Source organism: Amia ocellicauda, chromosome 6 (assembly GCF_036373705.1).
Source record: "Amia ocellicauda isolate fAmiCal2 chromosome 6, fAmiCal2.hap1, whole genome shotgun sequence".
Classification (NCBI taxonomy): Eukaryota; Metazoa; Chordata; class Actinopteri; order Amiiformes; family Amiidae; genus Amia; species Amia ocellicauda.
This window is the reverse complement of record NC_089855.1, coordinates 17,786,826-17,804,310: the sequence shown is the minus strand read 5'-3', so window position 1 is coordinate 17,804,310 and position 17,485 is coordinate 17,786,826. Positions and strand designations below refer to the sequence as shown.

At 39.0% G+C, this 17,485-nt stretch overlaps 1 protein-coding gene across 7 annotated transcripts in view; it reads right to left on the bottom strand.

Annotated features, from left to right (window-relative positions):
* Positions 1 to 982: 982 nt before the first annotated feature.
* The window catches only part of LOC136751117 (mitogen-activated protein kinase kinase kinase kinase 4), a 90,677-nt gene continuing 74,174 nt past the window's right edge, over positions 983 to 17,485 (bottom strand). For 5 of the 7 annotated variants that reach the window (XM_066706441.1, XM_066706440.1, XM_066706442.1 and 2 more), the window contains 10 exons: positions 16,360 to 16,542; positions 12,062 to 12,179; positions 11,475 to 11,645; positions 9,956 to 10,099; positions 8,392 to 8,526; positions 5,832 to 5,932; positions 5,357 to 5,506; positions 4,782 to 4,941; positions 4,366 to 4,505; positions 983 to 3,909 (listed from right to left, as the gene is read on the bottom strand). In XM_066706441.1, the coding sequence (XP_066562538.1) occupies positions 3,826 to 3,909; positions 4,366 to 4,505; positions 4,782 to 4,941; positions 5,357 to 5,506; positions 5,832 to 5,932; positions 8,392 to 8,526; positions 9,956 to 10,099; positions 11,475 to 11,645; positions 12,062 to 12,179; positions 16,360 to 16,542 (1,386 nt within the window). In that variant the 3' untranslated portion in view covers positions 983 to 3,825. The remainder of the gene's footprint in view (positions 3,910 to 4,365; positions 4,506 to 4,781; positions 4,942 to 5,356; positions 5,507 to 5,831; positions 5,933 to 8,391; positions 8,527 to 9,955; positions 10,100 to 11,474; positions 11,646 to 12,061; positions 12,180 to 16,359; positions 16,543 to 17,485) is intronic. The other 2 variants (XM_066706443.1, XM_066706446.1) reach the window with 1 other exon arrangement.

The following is a 17,485-nucleotide window of genomic DNA, read 5'->3' as shown; positions in this document are numbered from 1 at the left end:
AAACAGCAGGTCAGGAAGTTGCTCAGCCATTAGTAGAGCAGATAAGGAGTCCTCTGATGGTCACACAACAGTGCCACAGCCCCCACCCCAGGCCTGGCTGATGTGCTTATGCACCCTTTACTTAGCACCTGAAGCTCTTCAGCTTGGTTTACAAATTGCACTGAGAGGTCACCATTGTCAGTGAATGCAATCAAAATAAAATACAATTCTAATTGTATTTACCTAAAAGGGATTTGAAGTGTTAGACAAACTGCTTATTTTTCTATTTTGTTCCATTATAATAACCTTGCTACTTTATTAACAGGATCCCAGTGAAAGGGGAAGATTTTATTATTCTGTTAGATTTAAAATGTTTCAGTATCAGTAACCGATAGACCAAAAAAAAAAAAAAAAAAAAAAAAAAAAAAAAAAAATCATCAACACAGTCGTCTTGGGTGATCGGGTTATGATTTTATTTTTCGCAGCAGTTTCTATAATACTAAAACATGAACACACATAGGAACACACACAAACATAACATTAAATCCTGCCGATAACAAAATTCCAGGGAACCCCCAACACTTAATTGACAGCGTCATTTACGTCAGTGTGCACCCAGTTTATATTTACACAGTGGTCGGAAGGAAAATAAAATGAAAAAAAGAGGGGAGGGAGCGCGGTTCCCTTACGTTATATAACAGCGAACATGCTAGGGATTTGCAACATCAATATACGCATCACTTCCTTTTTTGAGTGCATTCTTCCTTTTTTCCAAAAGTAAATTTAATGGAGAAAATTACATCAAGCTCAAGAACCATCACTTGTATGAATCTGAACTCAAATGTAATACCTGTTCTGGCTGCTTTTTAAAATCTTGACAAATCTGAAGAACTTCATAACTGCACAGATATTAGTGTTACCCATTCCCACATCCTTCCTGTTAAATGCAAGCGTTTCCTTCAGTTTGAGACAAACACCAGACAAGCAAAAACAAAACACAGGGTATATTACTTCGAGTTTATTCAAGAAAAAAATGACCTTCAGGAAAATACAGGAATTCCCATAATACACAGAGGACATAAGTTAGCATGGCAGAAACGATGGATGAAAACATTTTAACCTGTAACCGGTCTGCTTTGCAGCTAGATAACTAGTAATTAATTCACAATTTGTCATTTGTATTACTTTTGTATCTTAAAAAAAAAAAAAAAACAGCAGAATTTAGGGTTATGGATATATATATATAAAAAAAAAGTGTACTTATAATACAAAACAAGCTAAAAAAAACAAAAAAACACAAAAATGCTTTCAAATAAACCATAAATATATGATGCACATTAGTGTAACAAAACATTGTTTCTGTAAACATTTTCTCAACATAACGTGTGCATAATATTAAAAACACTGCAGTCGTATAATTAGGGTTACGCAAGTTACAGAAATAAAATCAACTATCATTAAGCTTCTCAACTAAATCTAGAAGTTAAAAATATATGATGCTCAAAGAGTTCTTCAAAATGATTTTCATGTAGTGGTTTTGTAATACTGTTACTTGTAAAATCGCCACCTTGGCACACCTCTTACAGTGGGAGCTGCTAGTCACAGACTGCCGAGAGAAAATGTTTTCTACTTTAAAATGTCAACAGATTTCTGCTAATGGTAAAGTCACTTATGTCTGAAAGGCCGTACTGTATTTAGCAACAAGAATGAGATAGTCAAATGAGAGACAGTATTTGAGGGACTAATTACCGTAAAGACCTCATACACATTTGTTTTCTTTGAAATTTCACATACAAGAAATTGGATCAAATACTTTGCGAGTACAAGTGCAGTGCCTTGAGGACATTAAAAATGAAAATGAACCAACTTCCCCAGAGAAAAAAAAAAAAGAGAAATGCGTTTAGGTCTTTGATGATCACATAACTTTTCTCTAATATTACAAACATCTTGGCTCCTTGAAATAGAGCATTTTGAAGAAGAAGAAATCCTCCTGTGGCAGGAGGAGGGGGGAACTGCCTTCAGTGCTTAAACAAATAAAACGGGGTAAAAGAGTGACCCGAAGATGGGTTGTCCACATTGGTTTACTTTATGCCTTCACATGCAAACTGCTTGCTGTGCTGTAACAGCCTTCACACACTTAGATGCATTTTGCTTCATGATTTGGGAAACCAGTTAATTTATAAAATGGTTATTCATATGACCTGCCATTTAAAAGTTAACCAAGTATACAACTTCAAAAATGCCCTACAAGTCATGCTGTTTCATATCGAGATTGCAGAAGTCTAAGCCCTATAAGAAACAGATTCTGTTCGATGAATGAACAGCTTTAAGGCAGCTGTCAACACGGTACCCAAAAGGAGCCTACGGTAGGATAATGCAATACCACGGTGTTTGATTACATCACCAACGTATTATACACTTTAAGTCTCTCAAGTAATGAAAAGACAGTTTAAACAACATAGAACTGCTGATACACTACTGTAAATTTCAAGATTTATTTATTTTTTCTGTCCAACAAAATCATTCCAGCTCTTCTCCATTTTGTCTTAAAAAAAACAAACAAAAAAAAACAAAAAAACTTCTGGACTGGACTGGGATCTCGCATCATTGTAAGTACAGATTATGCCATTTACCATTAAGCAGTATTTTCTACATTCTTGAAATATATTTAGTGCATTGCATTCAGAAAACAAAGAAAAGGGAAAAAACAAAAAAAACACTGGTTTCCTACTACATACAGTTAAGAATCCTAGCAAAGTTACCACCTGCTACAAACATCTGATTTCTAGCTGAATTAAGCAGTCACCTCTGTATTAGTTAACCTTAAAACCATGTATAACATTTCTGATGTTTCATGCTTCTCCATTATTCAAAACCAGTATCTTCGCTGTTTCTGCCATTACTGCCTTCAGGTCATTTATTCAATGGTCTGCTGGCATGATATCAGTCCATTATTCCCCCCTCCCAAACAAGTTTGCTGTCAATTTGGTTTGACAAAGAATCAAAACAAGAGACTTTGTTGCTGTATTTCAATTCTTTAGAAAGCATTAAACCACCTCCTGTAGCTCTTGCATTTCAACAATGAGGTAGGTTAAAAAAACTAAACAAAACTTAAAAAGGGATCTAAGTGCAAACTTAGGAGGACAAAAAACAAAAAAATAAACCTTTGCACTTCTATGCAGAAAACAAACAAAAAAAACACAAATGTTATTCTGAAGTAGATTTTAACCTGCAACATAACCCTAATCCCAACAATTTAAGAAATCAACATCTCTGGTCCTTTGCTTTCAGGTGCAACCAATTCACAGAACACAACTCAGTCCCCATCTCTTTCCATCCTGACATTAAAAACACTAAATCCTGCCCCCTCCTCCCATTTTCAGCTGTCACTATCAAAAAGAAAGACATTTAAATACACTATAGTATTAATACTTTTAGACTAACCCTCTGTGATGCCAATGCAGCCATCCCTTCTCGTTCTCACTTGCTTATCCAAAGTTTAGCTTTGCTATATTATTCATGTTAGGGCTCTGTAAAATTGTCAACAAGCAAAGTCATCTGAAGCCCAGGAAGTCTGAAACAGTTGAGGTGTTACTGTCTGACAGCATGTCAAAGCCACCGTGCGACTGGCACCTGACAGCCATAATCTTAACAGCACCAGGGGCTTTGCAGCCATTCCTTTTCTATGGTTTTGTAATTTCTAAAATCTATTTTCACCAGGTGACAGCCTTTAGATAGAATATGGCCTCAGTGCAGCTTGTTCTCCAGTTGTAGATTAGTTCAAGGTTTTTTTGTGTTTCATATCTTGTGAAAAACAGTTGTCCATTGGGTTCCCTGGCTTTTCTCCTACCAGCTCAGAAGGGAGCTTCTTCCCAGGGTCATGAAGTAGACCTGACTGGAGCCACCAGAACGGACAGAGGCAAAGAATACCTGGGGAGAAAAAGTCAAACGTTACACCGCTTTAGAAACAAGGGAGCCAGGCAAGCGTCGACGTAGCTCTGGTCTCCGAGTCTTTCTGGTATGGGAAATCGCAACCAATAGGTAGTATTGTCTAAACAAAGACGGCCTTTTGTTTTGCCCTCACATAAAACGGAACTGTTTTATTTATAGAATTGTGTTAAAAATCTGTTATTATAGACCGGAAACAAACCCTGGCCATGGGAGCAGGTTGTGAGGCTGCCACTAACTGCGCTAAAACCACAAGGACAAGTGACAAAACTGTTATGATCAACATCTGTTTAGCATTGAGCACTGAAACAATGGAAGAGCAGTGTCAAGCTTGTACAGTATAGTACAGTCCAAAAAAACACTAATGTTTGTGTGTAAACCTAAAACGGTACATTAATAGACAGAAAACTTTGAAGATGAAGAGAAACTGCCTCAAACCTTGTCATTTCTTTCACACAGGAACTTTAATCTCTGGGCCCTTTTGTGCATGAACACTCCATCCAGGTGGCCAGTCTCCACCGAGCGGATCTCTATCGCTTTCTCCCCCCAGCCCATGATCTGGTTTGATCTGATGTAGGCTGTACAGGGAAGAATGGTAAAAATTCATTAAAAAAAGGCAACCAGCACATCCTACCTTCAAAATGACATTTCACAACCTTTAACTGACAAACAACAATCTCCATGAGGAAAAAGCCATGCACATATATCATCTGAAACTACTGAACTTGTATTGCTCTTTTTCACTGTAAACTCATTATATTATCCCAACTTCCCTTTGAGATGCATATTTTAAGAGGAGACGATTATGGTTCTCCACTGGGGGATCCCTGGGAGGCTGAAAGCAGCCGTCTTACCGACTGAAGTGGGCATCTCTCCCCACTGCAGAACCACATCTTTGGTGATCCTGCCATAGGTGTTGACGTAGACTCCTTCATCCTCATAGCACACCAGCAGCTCAATGCCATCGGTGTTGGGCAGGATGATGATGGCGTGCGGTTGAATGCTGCTCTGGATCTAAAAGGTTGAATTAATCATAAGTGAATTCGTGTAACACCACTGCCTGCAGGGACCTCTCAGGAGTGACCCTTCTCTGAGTTGAGTATTTCATTGCGAACTCGCATGCAAATGTTGACATCGAGAAAGATTTCAAAAACAAGCTTCCCCTGCTCTACAGTACGTGCCAACAAAATGGCACCATGCATCTTGCTTAAATCCAAATTTCACTTCTACACAGGCATCTGCTGTTGGTCGTAGGATTGCTTCTTTAATCCATGAATCTCCCTGAAAACAGTCCCCAATGACAGTAATTTACAATGACTAAATCAGAAAGGAAAATTACTTAAAATCGCATTAGGAGAGCACAATGGCGGGGTGAGTGTGTGCGTGTCAGCTCAATTAGTATCATCAGGAGTTCACAGCAGGATCTTACATGCGTCGGTAGATAGATGTCATAAACCGTCCCTGAGTCCACATCCACAGCATGGAATCCAGAAAAGGAGCCATAGATCACCTTCAGCCTCTGGCCTTCTTCAACTGTCAGGTCCACCAACAACGGCTTGTGCACCAAATCTCCAAATGACTGCAGGTAGGAAAGAGGACCACTGTCAGCTTCCACACAGTCGACTAAACTTCTCTTTCCCATCTACCACAGGCATGTCTTGTACGCTACATTCATATTTACAGGGCTTGACATTGAGATATCACGCCTTCAATTAAGCTGCTCACCCACAGAGAGGTACGTTATGTTATGTTTCCCTCACATTTAATCTTACTTCCTGACATCAGTATATGTTTTCCTTGTACGATTTATTTAACAAATTTATCATACATTAAAACATGGAGAACATGGTAGACCTGGCTGGTAGTACCCTTTATAAAAATATTAAAATGTAATAACTCCTCACCTTAAAGGCCATGAACTTGTGGTATGGCTTGGGTGCCCATGCATAGACTTCCACAGAATTCTTCAATGCAATTACTAAGAACTTGATGCGCTCATATTTTACTGGTGGGGGAAAAGAGGCAAGTTGTTAAACAAACATACAATCACCACAATTTAAGAAGAGACGTTTCAAGAAAATGTGCTTTTGAACACTACTTCAGTGTAACTATCTATAACTGCTTTTAAGGAGCAGGAAAAAAGGTCAGCAAAATGTCTCTACAGACTTGTGAAAGTGGCATTGCATTTCATTTTAATAGGGATGTATTATGGGTAAAATCCAGAAGGGGTGATTCTGATTGATGTATCAAAATTAAATTTAGTTTGCATTATCAGGACTTGGTTTTTCTTTTGCGTTTTTTTCTTGGTCTATGAACCAAGTAGACTTGTTTACTTTAGTTTTTAATTGATTGATCGGCAATGGAGGAAGAAATGATCACTGGATTACAGAAGAATTACTTATTTAATTTGGGATCAGTGGTCAGGTTAGAGAATGGAGTTTAAGGCTTACGTTTTTCACATTGTCATATTGGCCTCCCCATTACTGTGCCAGTGAAGGAGTTAATACAACCAAGTTTTATTTTGTTGCGTCAGCATGTTGTACATTACACAACAGTGTTATGGAACACTTGCTCAACTGGTTGCCGTTGCGAGGAAGAGTGCTTTTCGTGACTTTTGTTATTGTTATGGTTTGTTTAACTATTATCATGACTAGTTAAATGGCAATGAAATACCTACGTGTGGTTGTGGGCTGTGACTGGTACTGGTATGCGGTCTACTCTGATGCGATCCTATGTTATTGAGCTAATCAGAAGTGCTTTCCGAGTTGCTGTATATTGTGGTCATGGGGCCTTTTATTATTGATTTTGCCTGATACTTAGATCCGGACCGAATCAAATCTTTGACCCACCCACTAATAGAAAACTACAAACCTGTACATCATAGCGGTTACATTTATGATTAGAAGAAAGTGGCATCTTACTAAAAATGAAGCCGCAACTGAGTACAGTTTTGTATTTTACTATTAGCGGGTGGGTCAAAGTTTTGATTGAATCCAGCCCTTAGTTGTCTTTTACAGCAATTTTGTTTAACAGCAAGTCACATAAGATCTGAACAGCTAACATAAAATAAGTGTATCAAAACTATATTACCAAACATTGTGTATGGCATTTACCCCCATTAGATAGCACTTCACAGAGTTTTATTTGCTTCTTGCGTTCTTGATCCTCCTTGCTCCCTTTCCTGTAGCCCTTGACTGTGACCCTACATCTTGACAGCAATTAGCTTTCAGCATCCAGGATGTAGGACCTCACTTACTGTACTTGCCTGTGTAAATTGTAAATTGGAAGTTGTAAAATGTATTATATTTTCAATTGTTGTATGTAAATAGAATTTGTAATAATTGATGCTGAACTGTATTTATGCACTTTGTTTTGCACTCATGTTGTAAGTCGCCCTGGATAAGGGCATCTGCCAATAAATAAAAATAATAATAATAATAATAATAATAATAATAGTGCAAGGGGAACACTAAAAAAAACTATCTTGTGCCAAGGGCTACAGTCAACTAATGGTGTGGGAAGGATTGCCACATTAATTTTTGTAATAAGAGTATTTATATCATTTCAACTATCGGAAAGACATGGACCCGACAGTTTGCCCGTAACTCTCAGGGTGGTTTGTTTGTTTGGACTTTCCTACTGGGAAGTATAGCTTCTCTTTCCTGTTTGGGCTCCTGGAATGGCAATCAATATCAGGAAGTCAAGATGTTTTTCTGTACTTTTCACAGGAAAGTGAATTTCCTTGTATATACTATCCAACAAATGTGTTATGTATATATATATATATATATATATATATATATATATATATATATATATATATATATATATATATATATAAAAAAAAAAAGTTTGTGGTCAATCCTTTTCTTTATCAGTTCTTAGTCACATTTATAAAGCAGGACGTTGCAACTCTTGGGAAAGGACTACGTTGTGACTGTACAATGTTAATTCCAAACAGGCATTTTTTTCTCAGTATTGTTTAGCTTGATCTTACTTCGCTAAAGCAATTAAACTGAAAATAAAAATAGAACCTTTAAAATACAACTTTCATAAACACTAAAGATTAATTCTGATGGAAAAAGCTCAAACTACTACCCCAGTCAAACCTAAATATTCAAAGGAAACATTGTTGATTGACTATTTTGTCCTTATTAGCCTATGCAAAAAGTTTCACTGGTACGATCAAAGGCTAAAATTAATAATCTGAATAATATATACATTTTCACCAGTTTTAACAATCAGTATACATTTCTCCACTCTGCACTACCACTACACTTTTCTACAAATCACTGAATCCTGTGGACAAACCGAGAAGGGTAACTTTAGCTGCTCAATTCGTATGATGGTTGTGACGGCTGTCTTGAGGACGACTACGCGGACATCTTTCAGGAGAAATAAAAAACAGATGGCTGGTGCTTCGTTCGTGTTCGATCATTTTCTCTTTACATAAATTCTACATACCAACTTTATAGTGCACACAGCCTTCCAGGTCGCCCACGGTTGTCCACCCTTGCTTCTTCTCCACTTCTGGGTCATTATGCAAGATCTTATTCCTTAGCCAGGACAAGTAGTAAACTCTCAGCTTGTTCTTCTTGCCTTAGGAGAAAACAAGTATACACAAAAATTGTAATAAACATTCAGGGACACAAAGCCTGAGCCATAAATCCAGGTGTGGAACAAAAGGAGAAATTCCACTAGAGCAGGGGTTCCCAATGTCTGGTGATGGAGGGCCAATTTCCGGAGGTTGCATGGGATGAAGGAGCCACAGTAGAAAATGAACCACTGATGAAAACAAAATGTCCCAAATCATACCTTTTTATTTCCTATACATTTCTGTTAGGGAACATTTATGAACTTTAATTGTTGTTTTATTATTTTCCCCCCAAATTACATGTGCAATTTGTAACAGATTTTTTCAGTAAGTGTAAAAATACAGTAAAAGTTCAGAAAAGGGGTGGTTGAAGGTTGGCTTTGAGGGGCCACACAAAATCATCCTCAAGGGCCACATTTGGCACCCAGGCTGCACTTTGTGAACCCCTGCACTATAGGATGCAAGCTCTTTCCAGAACACTTTGATCACCTTTGTGGATACTCAACCACCTTCCCATGTGCCAAATACATTTCCAAAGTAAGGAATTACAAAATAATAGTCCTAACCAGATGCTCATAGTTTACAGACTTCAGCGTCACACTGGACCAACCTAAAGAGCGTTTAGGTTTAGGTTCCACAATGGCCAAGTTCACAATACTTATGGTTGGCTGTGGACTGACAAGGATCTGTTGGAGTTCATTTCTTTATTGAAGTGATTAATTATTTCAGTTAAAGCCTACATTCATATTGGGAAAATGTAGAACAGCCAAGTAAACCATGACATTGGTCATAAATTTGAGAAAATGTACACTTTCTTTGCTCAATTTCCTATTCTGTCCCACCGCAGTCACGGCACTGATGGCAACACTTCCTGGAAACAGTAATGTGTACGCTTAAAGGGAACTCAAGACCACAGTGAGGGGGAGAAAGGAGAAGAAATAAAAAAAACACTACCAACACATATGTACACATGCTGAAGGAACGAACTGAATGTTCCTCTTATAAAGCTGTATAGAGGTCAGATGTATTGAGAACTCAAAACCTAGTCATTAAAAAAGAAAAACTGCATAATGAGAAATTTATGAAACTAGAAACATCACCTCTGTATTCTAAGGATACTGTAACATTTCACATTTCTTCAGGGTATTGCTGCATTTGTAAGTCATACACACACATCCATGCTTTTTTTTATTAAAAGACCTACATTTAGCCTTGCATGGAAAGCTGATATTTATACATTATTTGCTTAAATTATAAGTGTGACTGGGTCCTCTGTGAAGTGCATGTCAAATCCACTGACCACAGAGGAATCTTTCAGTTATAACTCAGAGGTTTACCCCACAGAAAAGGCATGCGATTGGACCACTAAACCATCTTTTTAAATAAAATATTGTAAAATAGAAAAGACGACTACTAAGGGAAAAAACTTTTTACCTGATATTGTCACCAGGACATTAAGGCCTTCAAGCACGTCCATCTGTTGAAAACGTCTACGACCAATCAGAGGATATACCTTCCCCTGTCCACTCCTGTCCAGCAGCATTAGGCCACTCTCAGTACCTACTAGCAGATTGACACCTGTGAACAAAATTATTCTTGGTTTACTTTTTGAACATTCCTGAAGCCACCATGAAACTCAAGTTTAAACAATGCAAGCAAATAGACTGGATGTGATCTTTGGATCAATTTGTTATTAATGGACACAAAATGAGCACGATGGGTCGAATGGCCTCCTCTCGTTTGTAAACTATGTTCTATATAGTTTTGTTTTCTTTGGTAAAGTTTGCGTAATTTACATTTTCCTCTTACAAGACTGAAGATTAACTATTGACTAGGGCTGTAAATCTCTAGTGAAGTCTCCATCAACCCTACTACGTACTATCACCATCCTTAGTAATACAGGATTTGTCCACCCAGATTGACCTTTAAAGGTAGAGGAAACTAAATGAACCTCGCTGTTGTGCCATTGTTGTTTTTGGGGGCTGTATTTCTCAAATACCATTTCCCATAGCCACCTCAGACCATTCTATTTCCCAGAATAAAACTCAACAAGAAACTGCAGTTACCGCATGTCTGCGCACAGGTGGGCAGCGGAGCTGAGGCAGGGATGAGGGGACAAAATGTGTGACTAATATCAAATGAAGGGAAAAGGGAACAGCAGACACGAGTACTGCACATCTATATTTGGCAAGTCACAGAAGTTTATTCTGACTATTTTCTCAGAATATAACCCCCTGCACCCACTCATTGAGAGAGAGCAAACAAACAAAACAAAAAAAAAAACTCCCCGCGTTGCCCTAATACAATTCCGTAATCCCATACTTACCCACAAAGTGATGGATTCAGAAACAGCCTATGCATTATTGTATATGCTGCCCCCTAGTGGGAACACTTGGTTAAACTCCACATTTAAATCTTCCTCTTGTTGTCAAATGAACTAGACCATTGTTTTCAGTAAGAAAATTGACGTTTACATTGTTTGCACTAATTCACACATGAATCCAAGTATGTGATGATAAAAACACCGTAGCTACATCAGGAGATTATTCCAAGATTTCAGGCACACTTCAGTATTCTGTTAATAAAGGGATACAGTGTTTGCTTGAGGTTTTCTTGTATCATAAAAAAAAAAAAAAAAAAAAAAGAGTACATATGAATTGCCTTCACTTACAATACCATGAAATCATTAAATTCAGCAGTATATACACTATACCAGGGACAGCCAACCCTGGTCCTGGAGAGCCACAGGGCCTACAGGTTTTTATTTGATCCAGATCATTAACTGCAGAATTGAGCCAATTTTTGATCTTATTTAGTAAAAATGTCCCAGTGTTCAAGGTATCCAGTGCTTGGTGATTGAGAGACCTGTGAAACCTGCAGGATCACAGCTCTCCCAGGAATAGGTTTGGCTGCCCCAGCACTACACAGTAAAGGTGACAGTGTGGGAACATACCCCATAAGGCAGCACAGAGGATCTCGGAGTTGAACCTCTTCTTGTACTTGCGGATTTCCGGTGTGTCACTCTGGGGTCGTGTGTTGGTTGGGTTCACGTTCACCACAGAGCCCTTCCTGGTAGGGTCCTGTCTAAGGGCATCTGGCCTCATGGCTTCATTGCCAAATCCCACTGAAAGCACATCATTAAATCAGAAGTGGTCAATGCCACTTCCTCAGCGTGTTACACAACACAGTGAAAGAGCTTTGTTATATTAATACCAAACACATTATAGTAACCTACAAACAATCCTTTTCCTTTCAGTGTTTAAAGATAACTCAAGTTCAGACAGACAGCTGGCTAACTGTGGCTACTGCACAGTGGGATATATATTAATTTATGCCATGATATTTTTAAGGTATCAGTTCTTGGAAACAATGTGGACTGGCTCCAAGTATGTCAAGAGCTGGTGTGCTACTTGACTGCAGAAAGATTAGTTTCCATCTTGAAAAGTATTCCTGGCCTCTTCTGGCTGTGCGGAGGAGAGGAGCTACAGTGAGGGGGGAAGCGGAGTGCTGGTGACCCGCGCTGCCCGGCGACTCACTCACCCACAGACGTCACAGTCGTCCCGCTGGACGGGGAGATCTGCAGCAGGCGGGGATCGATGAAGGGCGTGAAGGAAGAGGAGGATTTGTGTTTCTGCAGAGTGTTACTAGCAGACTGGGTCTGGAACACAGAGGCCACCACCATGAGGACTTCAAAATAGACACTGCGTCCGTTAACACACCACAGGAGTATCTAAATCATGGTCCCTATATGACAGCTTAATACACTGAAGGTGAAGATTTTGGCATGAAATGTCATTTGGGAGATTTGTAATTATTGTACACAAAATGCAATGGAACGGGGGAAATCTGAAGATGCATTAAATTAATCCAATGAGATGAGTGGTGTACAATTTTGAAGGTGGAGTGGATGATTAATTTTACATGTCTACAGTCTGTTAGAGATCCAAATAAATTAATAGCTGCTTCCAGCTGACTCCAAATGTTATTCTCCAAGTCAGTTAGTCCCAAGAATTCTCCTTAAGCAAAAAAGTCTTTAATTAACATTTCATAACTCTAATTGCAGGCAAAGCATGCATTGACAATTTCAAAAACAAAAAGGGATAACATTTACTTAGGAGACTCTTGTCATTGAGGGCTATAGGACCTGGTCATCGTTAACACCCCAGGTCTTACTTTACCAAAATAAGAACTTGCTTAACTGAACACATTCATTTTCAGCTCTATAAATCTTTGGGAGCATTGTCAAATCAGCAGGATGTAGAAAGCGCTGAAGGTCAACACTTTTGCTTTTCAGAAATGCTTGGAGCTTTCACTGACTTTGGAAACTGAGAACACAGGAATGACCTCCATGCCAAAAAATAGCTTCAGTGTCTTTAGAGGAAATATACAGACCATATTTTTGAGAAAGCTGCATCTATGATTCTGTATCACAAACCAGCCACATCAGCTGCTGTGAAAAACACTGACTTATCTGACAAATAAACATCAATACAGGGAGAAACACAAAGGCAAATGTACATCTAAAACCATAAAAGATTAGTAGGATAAAAGAATATAGAATGTAACACCTGGTTTAAATCTATACTTAAGCCCTGAGTATATCTGATATCAAGGCCAAGAAAATAGGGTGTCATATTATATATTAGTTTTTTTTTCATTTTTTCATTATTCAGCATTTCATAGAGGAGTCAGATCAGTTTTCTCCAATGCAGAGATCAATTAGTATGATGGAGGCAAGCCATTCTCAAAGATCAGTGGCATGCGAGCTTGATGCAAACAACCTGAAAGTCTCCCAGAGACTTTGGGAGCATTTCCAAGGATGGTCATAGATGCCTGAGCAAGGTTATCCAAGGTCAGCTATAGCAGCAAAAAACCGATTAGACAGAAGTCGAGTCCCTGCCAGAACACGGATCGTCTGTGGCCTTTTCAAGCCCAATGCCGAGAGTGGTGTGCTGTCCACACTGTTTTACACACAGGACACTAGCGCTTTCTACACAGAGGAGTCGTGATTCGCTCCATGTGTGTGCTTGAGATGGCATAAGCTTTAGGAAGAACTCGCCCATTGTGGATGGAATCTCCATGTCTTTCACAGACATTTCAGCTGTTTGGAGGTAAGGTGACGACTATTCTAGACACTATAATTGTCTGCAGAAAGCGTTAGTCCTCGTTCGGTTTCCATAAGCCCCAACTCTTGCTCTGGTCAATTCATTTTTTTCCAGAGGTGTGTGAATGCCGAGTATAAATTGGCCTGTGAGGTTGTGTGATATCAGTTCCAATAAATGAGGTCTAAAAAGTCTGATACCTGTGAACCCCTACATGAAATACTACAAACCGATCAAATTTAATGGGAACCTTCCTTGTTGCAGTCGGGCTTCTCAAAGCAGAGGATGACCATACCATATTGCAGTTTGTTCCATTACATCTTTTGGAGTCCTCATACAGGCTGTTCTCTTCAAGTAGGCTGTGTGGACAGGTGTCCAATTTTTTAAATACCTAAAGAGTTTAACATCATTATGAAAATGTGAAGTTTGTTCAACTTGACTCTGTTGTGCCTCCATGCTGACCCATAGAGATCCACACAGAGTTGTTCTGTGAGACTGGCAATCAGAGAGATTTTCCTGCTGCAATTCCAAAACACAGAAAAATCAGGAGGTAAGAGGTGCTTCACACTCGTGCTTCCAGGTTCTCTGGGTTCCTGGCCAGGTGTCGCTCCACAGGTCACCAGCCTCCTCCAGACTGCTCTAACAACAGCCACAGCTGACCGACGGCAAGGCCTCGGTCATGAGATGCTCTGTACAGAAAGAAGGCCCCATCTCAACTCCAGGATGAGGCCTCCTCTGGGGTCACCACTTAATTCAGAAGTGCTTTCACACATTTTGCAATTGATTTGTTGGTGCAACACACACAAAAGATTTGAGAGAGAAGGAAAAGGGGGGATTAGAAAGCATGCGATTGCCATAAATAAAGCACTTGGGTTGAAGTGAACAGCCACAAGCACAGAAAAAGTGGAAGACATGATGGGGGTAACAAAAAGGATGAAACATTAATGTGAAACTAAAAAGGGCAAAAAGAAAATACTACAAAATAAATCAACGCTTGCCAGTTTTGTGTGTAAATGTTAAGGTGATGACATTAAAAGGAATGAATGAGGCAACCCTTGCTTAAACTGTTCTCTGCTATCTTTAGAAGATGAGAGGTTGTGACTAGCAGTGATGTAACCTAGACTTACTATGACCTTGAAACACACTGTACCATGATAAGGCACAGTTCGTTACAGACTCACAAGCAACCCACAATAAAACATCTCTCGAGCAGCAGCACAAGGCTTCCAATCAAGGTCACCATTCCTTAGAATGACTTCATATTCCCTGTTCTTGTTAAAAGCTTTGATAATGAAATAAATTTGGTATTTACAGAGCAACTGCCCTCTGCAAACGAATGAACCATGTTCTACATAGAAGTACAAAGAGGGATCAGTTAATCAGAAAGTTATAATCCCTGTACAACACACGAGAGATTTGACCGCTTATTTAGAGCGCACATAATCCCTCCTTTGACAAGATTGATTGTGAAGTCATACGTCAGCAGAATTTAGAGTGGTTTCAAGTAATTTATTTTGTTTTAAAACAATATTCACAATCTTTAAAAAAAATATTGCCGAAAACAAGATTGAGTAATCTTAATACAGTTAAGAGAATGTATGTGCAAATCTATACTCCGAATCAAATGTGAGATTTAAAAGGATAAACAGAGATCTTTAGATGTTGAGCACCAATGTACAATGTATGTATATACACATACACACAACCTGGGGTCAGTTGCATAAACAGACAGTCTCTGCCTAATAATTATTATAATTATTAGTTTTACTGATATACACTCCATTAAAACCATTGTATAAAACAGTCATTCCATAGAGTGAACAGCATCAACCAAACGTCTGTGCAGTCTGTAAAGGACATGCAGAAACGTTTTCTTCTTGACAGTCTCTTGACATACTGAGAACCTTTCGACACCCTATTATGATTCAATATTACCTTACCAAAGGGAATCTAATCATGACTATATAACCTTATTTCTTTTGAAGAATATTTGATTCAATCACATCTATTCAAGTCATGAAAAATAAGAGAAAATGGAAACTAAATGCGCAATACAGATCTGATCAGCAGAATGAACGCTTGTTTTATAATGCAAGATCTTGCCCTGGATTGACTTATCACACACAGATACAAACCAATCTGGGACACACAAAGAAAATCCTTTAGAAATAATAGTTTTTCCGCTTAATTCTTAAGATCTAAGGATGTTTAAGTCAAACTACTCAGTGGTTATTGCATTGGATGTCCAACTATTCCAAGGGTACTTCCGTTGTCAGCTCGTGTCAAGAGCAGAGGCTGAAGAGATGACCGATATCTTGATTCCAGCTCAGTCTTTTGGGAGGAACTGTAGTGCCCCATAATTAGTAACTATTACAATGGGCATGCTGCCAAAGCTTACACTTTAAGGATGTCTCAACCTACAGGGCCAGATATTTTCTTTCACATTTTAGTGACATCATCTCAAGGATATGTGGAAAAATCTATAAAAAATAATAAAAAAAAATAACTGGCAAGTGAGGGGAATACAAATCTTGCAGGCTTGCAGCTCATCTTCCACTAATGTTGAGGCAGGATACTAAAACATACAGAGGTTTCTACTAGATGATAGTGCTGGTGGGGGGGGGGGGTTTAGGGGGAGGGGTGCTGCTTTGAGGGCACGGTGTTTCCTACAGAGGAGTTGGCACTGAGAGTGGAGTAGCCAGAGAAAACAGCCAGCAGCGTGGGTGCGGGACATACCTCGTTAGCAGTGAGCTTGTCCAGGGGAGTCTGGGGGGACATGGAGGGAGTCAGCTGGCTGGAGGATGGGGAGGAGGTGGAGGAGGAGGAATGGCTTTGCTGTATGAGATCTGGCAAGAGGTGAATGCGACCGGCAAAGCCATTGCTCTCCTGATGACTGGGACGCTTTTTGTCACCTGCGCTCTGTAATCAAAAACAGGCACACTTGGTCTGGCTCAAGGGATGTGGGAACTACTAGTCAGTCTACTTGATAGATGGAAGATAAATAGGTCAGTAAATCAACATTTGATTAACCATCCACAGAATTTGGAATAAAACCTAAAGTGTAAATAGCTTCAAATGCTTTTTGAATACCTCTGCTCCTCAACATACACCTGACTGTCCCCTTATGTGATCTCAGCAAGTCTCTCTCAGAGTGACAGGTTTTAAATGAGTGGCTAATTGAAAAGTACAAAAAACAGCCGAGACCTATTACAGTCATTTAAAAAATCCCAGAAAGACTCATACACTTCAGATCATCAAATAGGTTTATTTGGGATATTTATGTATTGTTCATCAGACAAAAAAAACAAAACAAGGGGGGATTAAAGGGAAATGCGCACGGTTCCCAAGAGTGTGGTTTTATGCCTTTACATGTTACAATAGTGTATAAATACATTATAGCACACTTCCAGATTGATGTAATCATATAAGCAACTTTAAAACTGGCAAATCTCTACATTCTTTCAGGGTTTCAGCAGGTGTTCTCTCATAACTCTTTGGCTAGCGCAAAAACTACAAAAACACCAAATTTTGTCCACACAGCAACTCCAGTCATTATCATCAAGTTAACCTGAGTGTTACGAGTTTTGCGGCCTTACTCCTTAATAGTAAGGTTAGTTTCCGTAAACATTACGCCTTGCGGAGTCCATGACTGCAGTTTTTTTTTTCTACTTTCCAACTACAGGGATTAATGGGAATTGATTCAATAAAGGGAAATGCGTACATGCTGCTTTTTGACATGCACCGTTATTTGGTAAGGTTTACATTTTTTAAAAGTAGCTTAAATGGAAGAGTGTTATACATCTTACTTATACACTATAGCAATACATAAAGATGCAGAATACCGGGATTTTAGGAATCATGT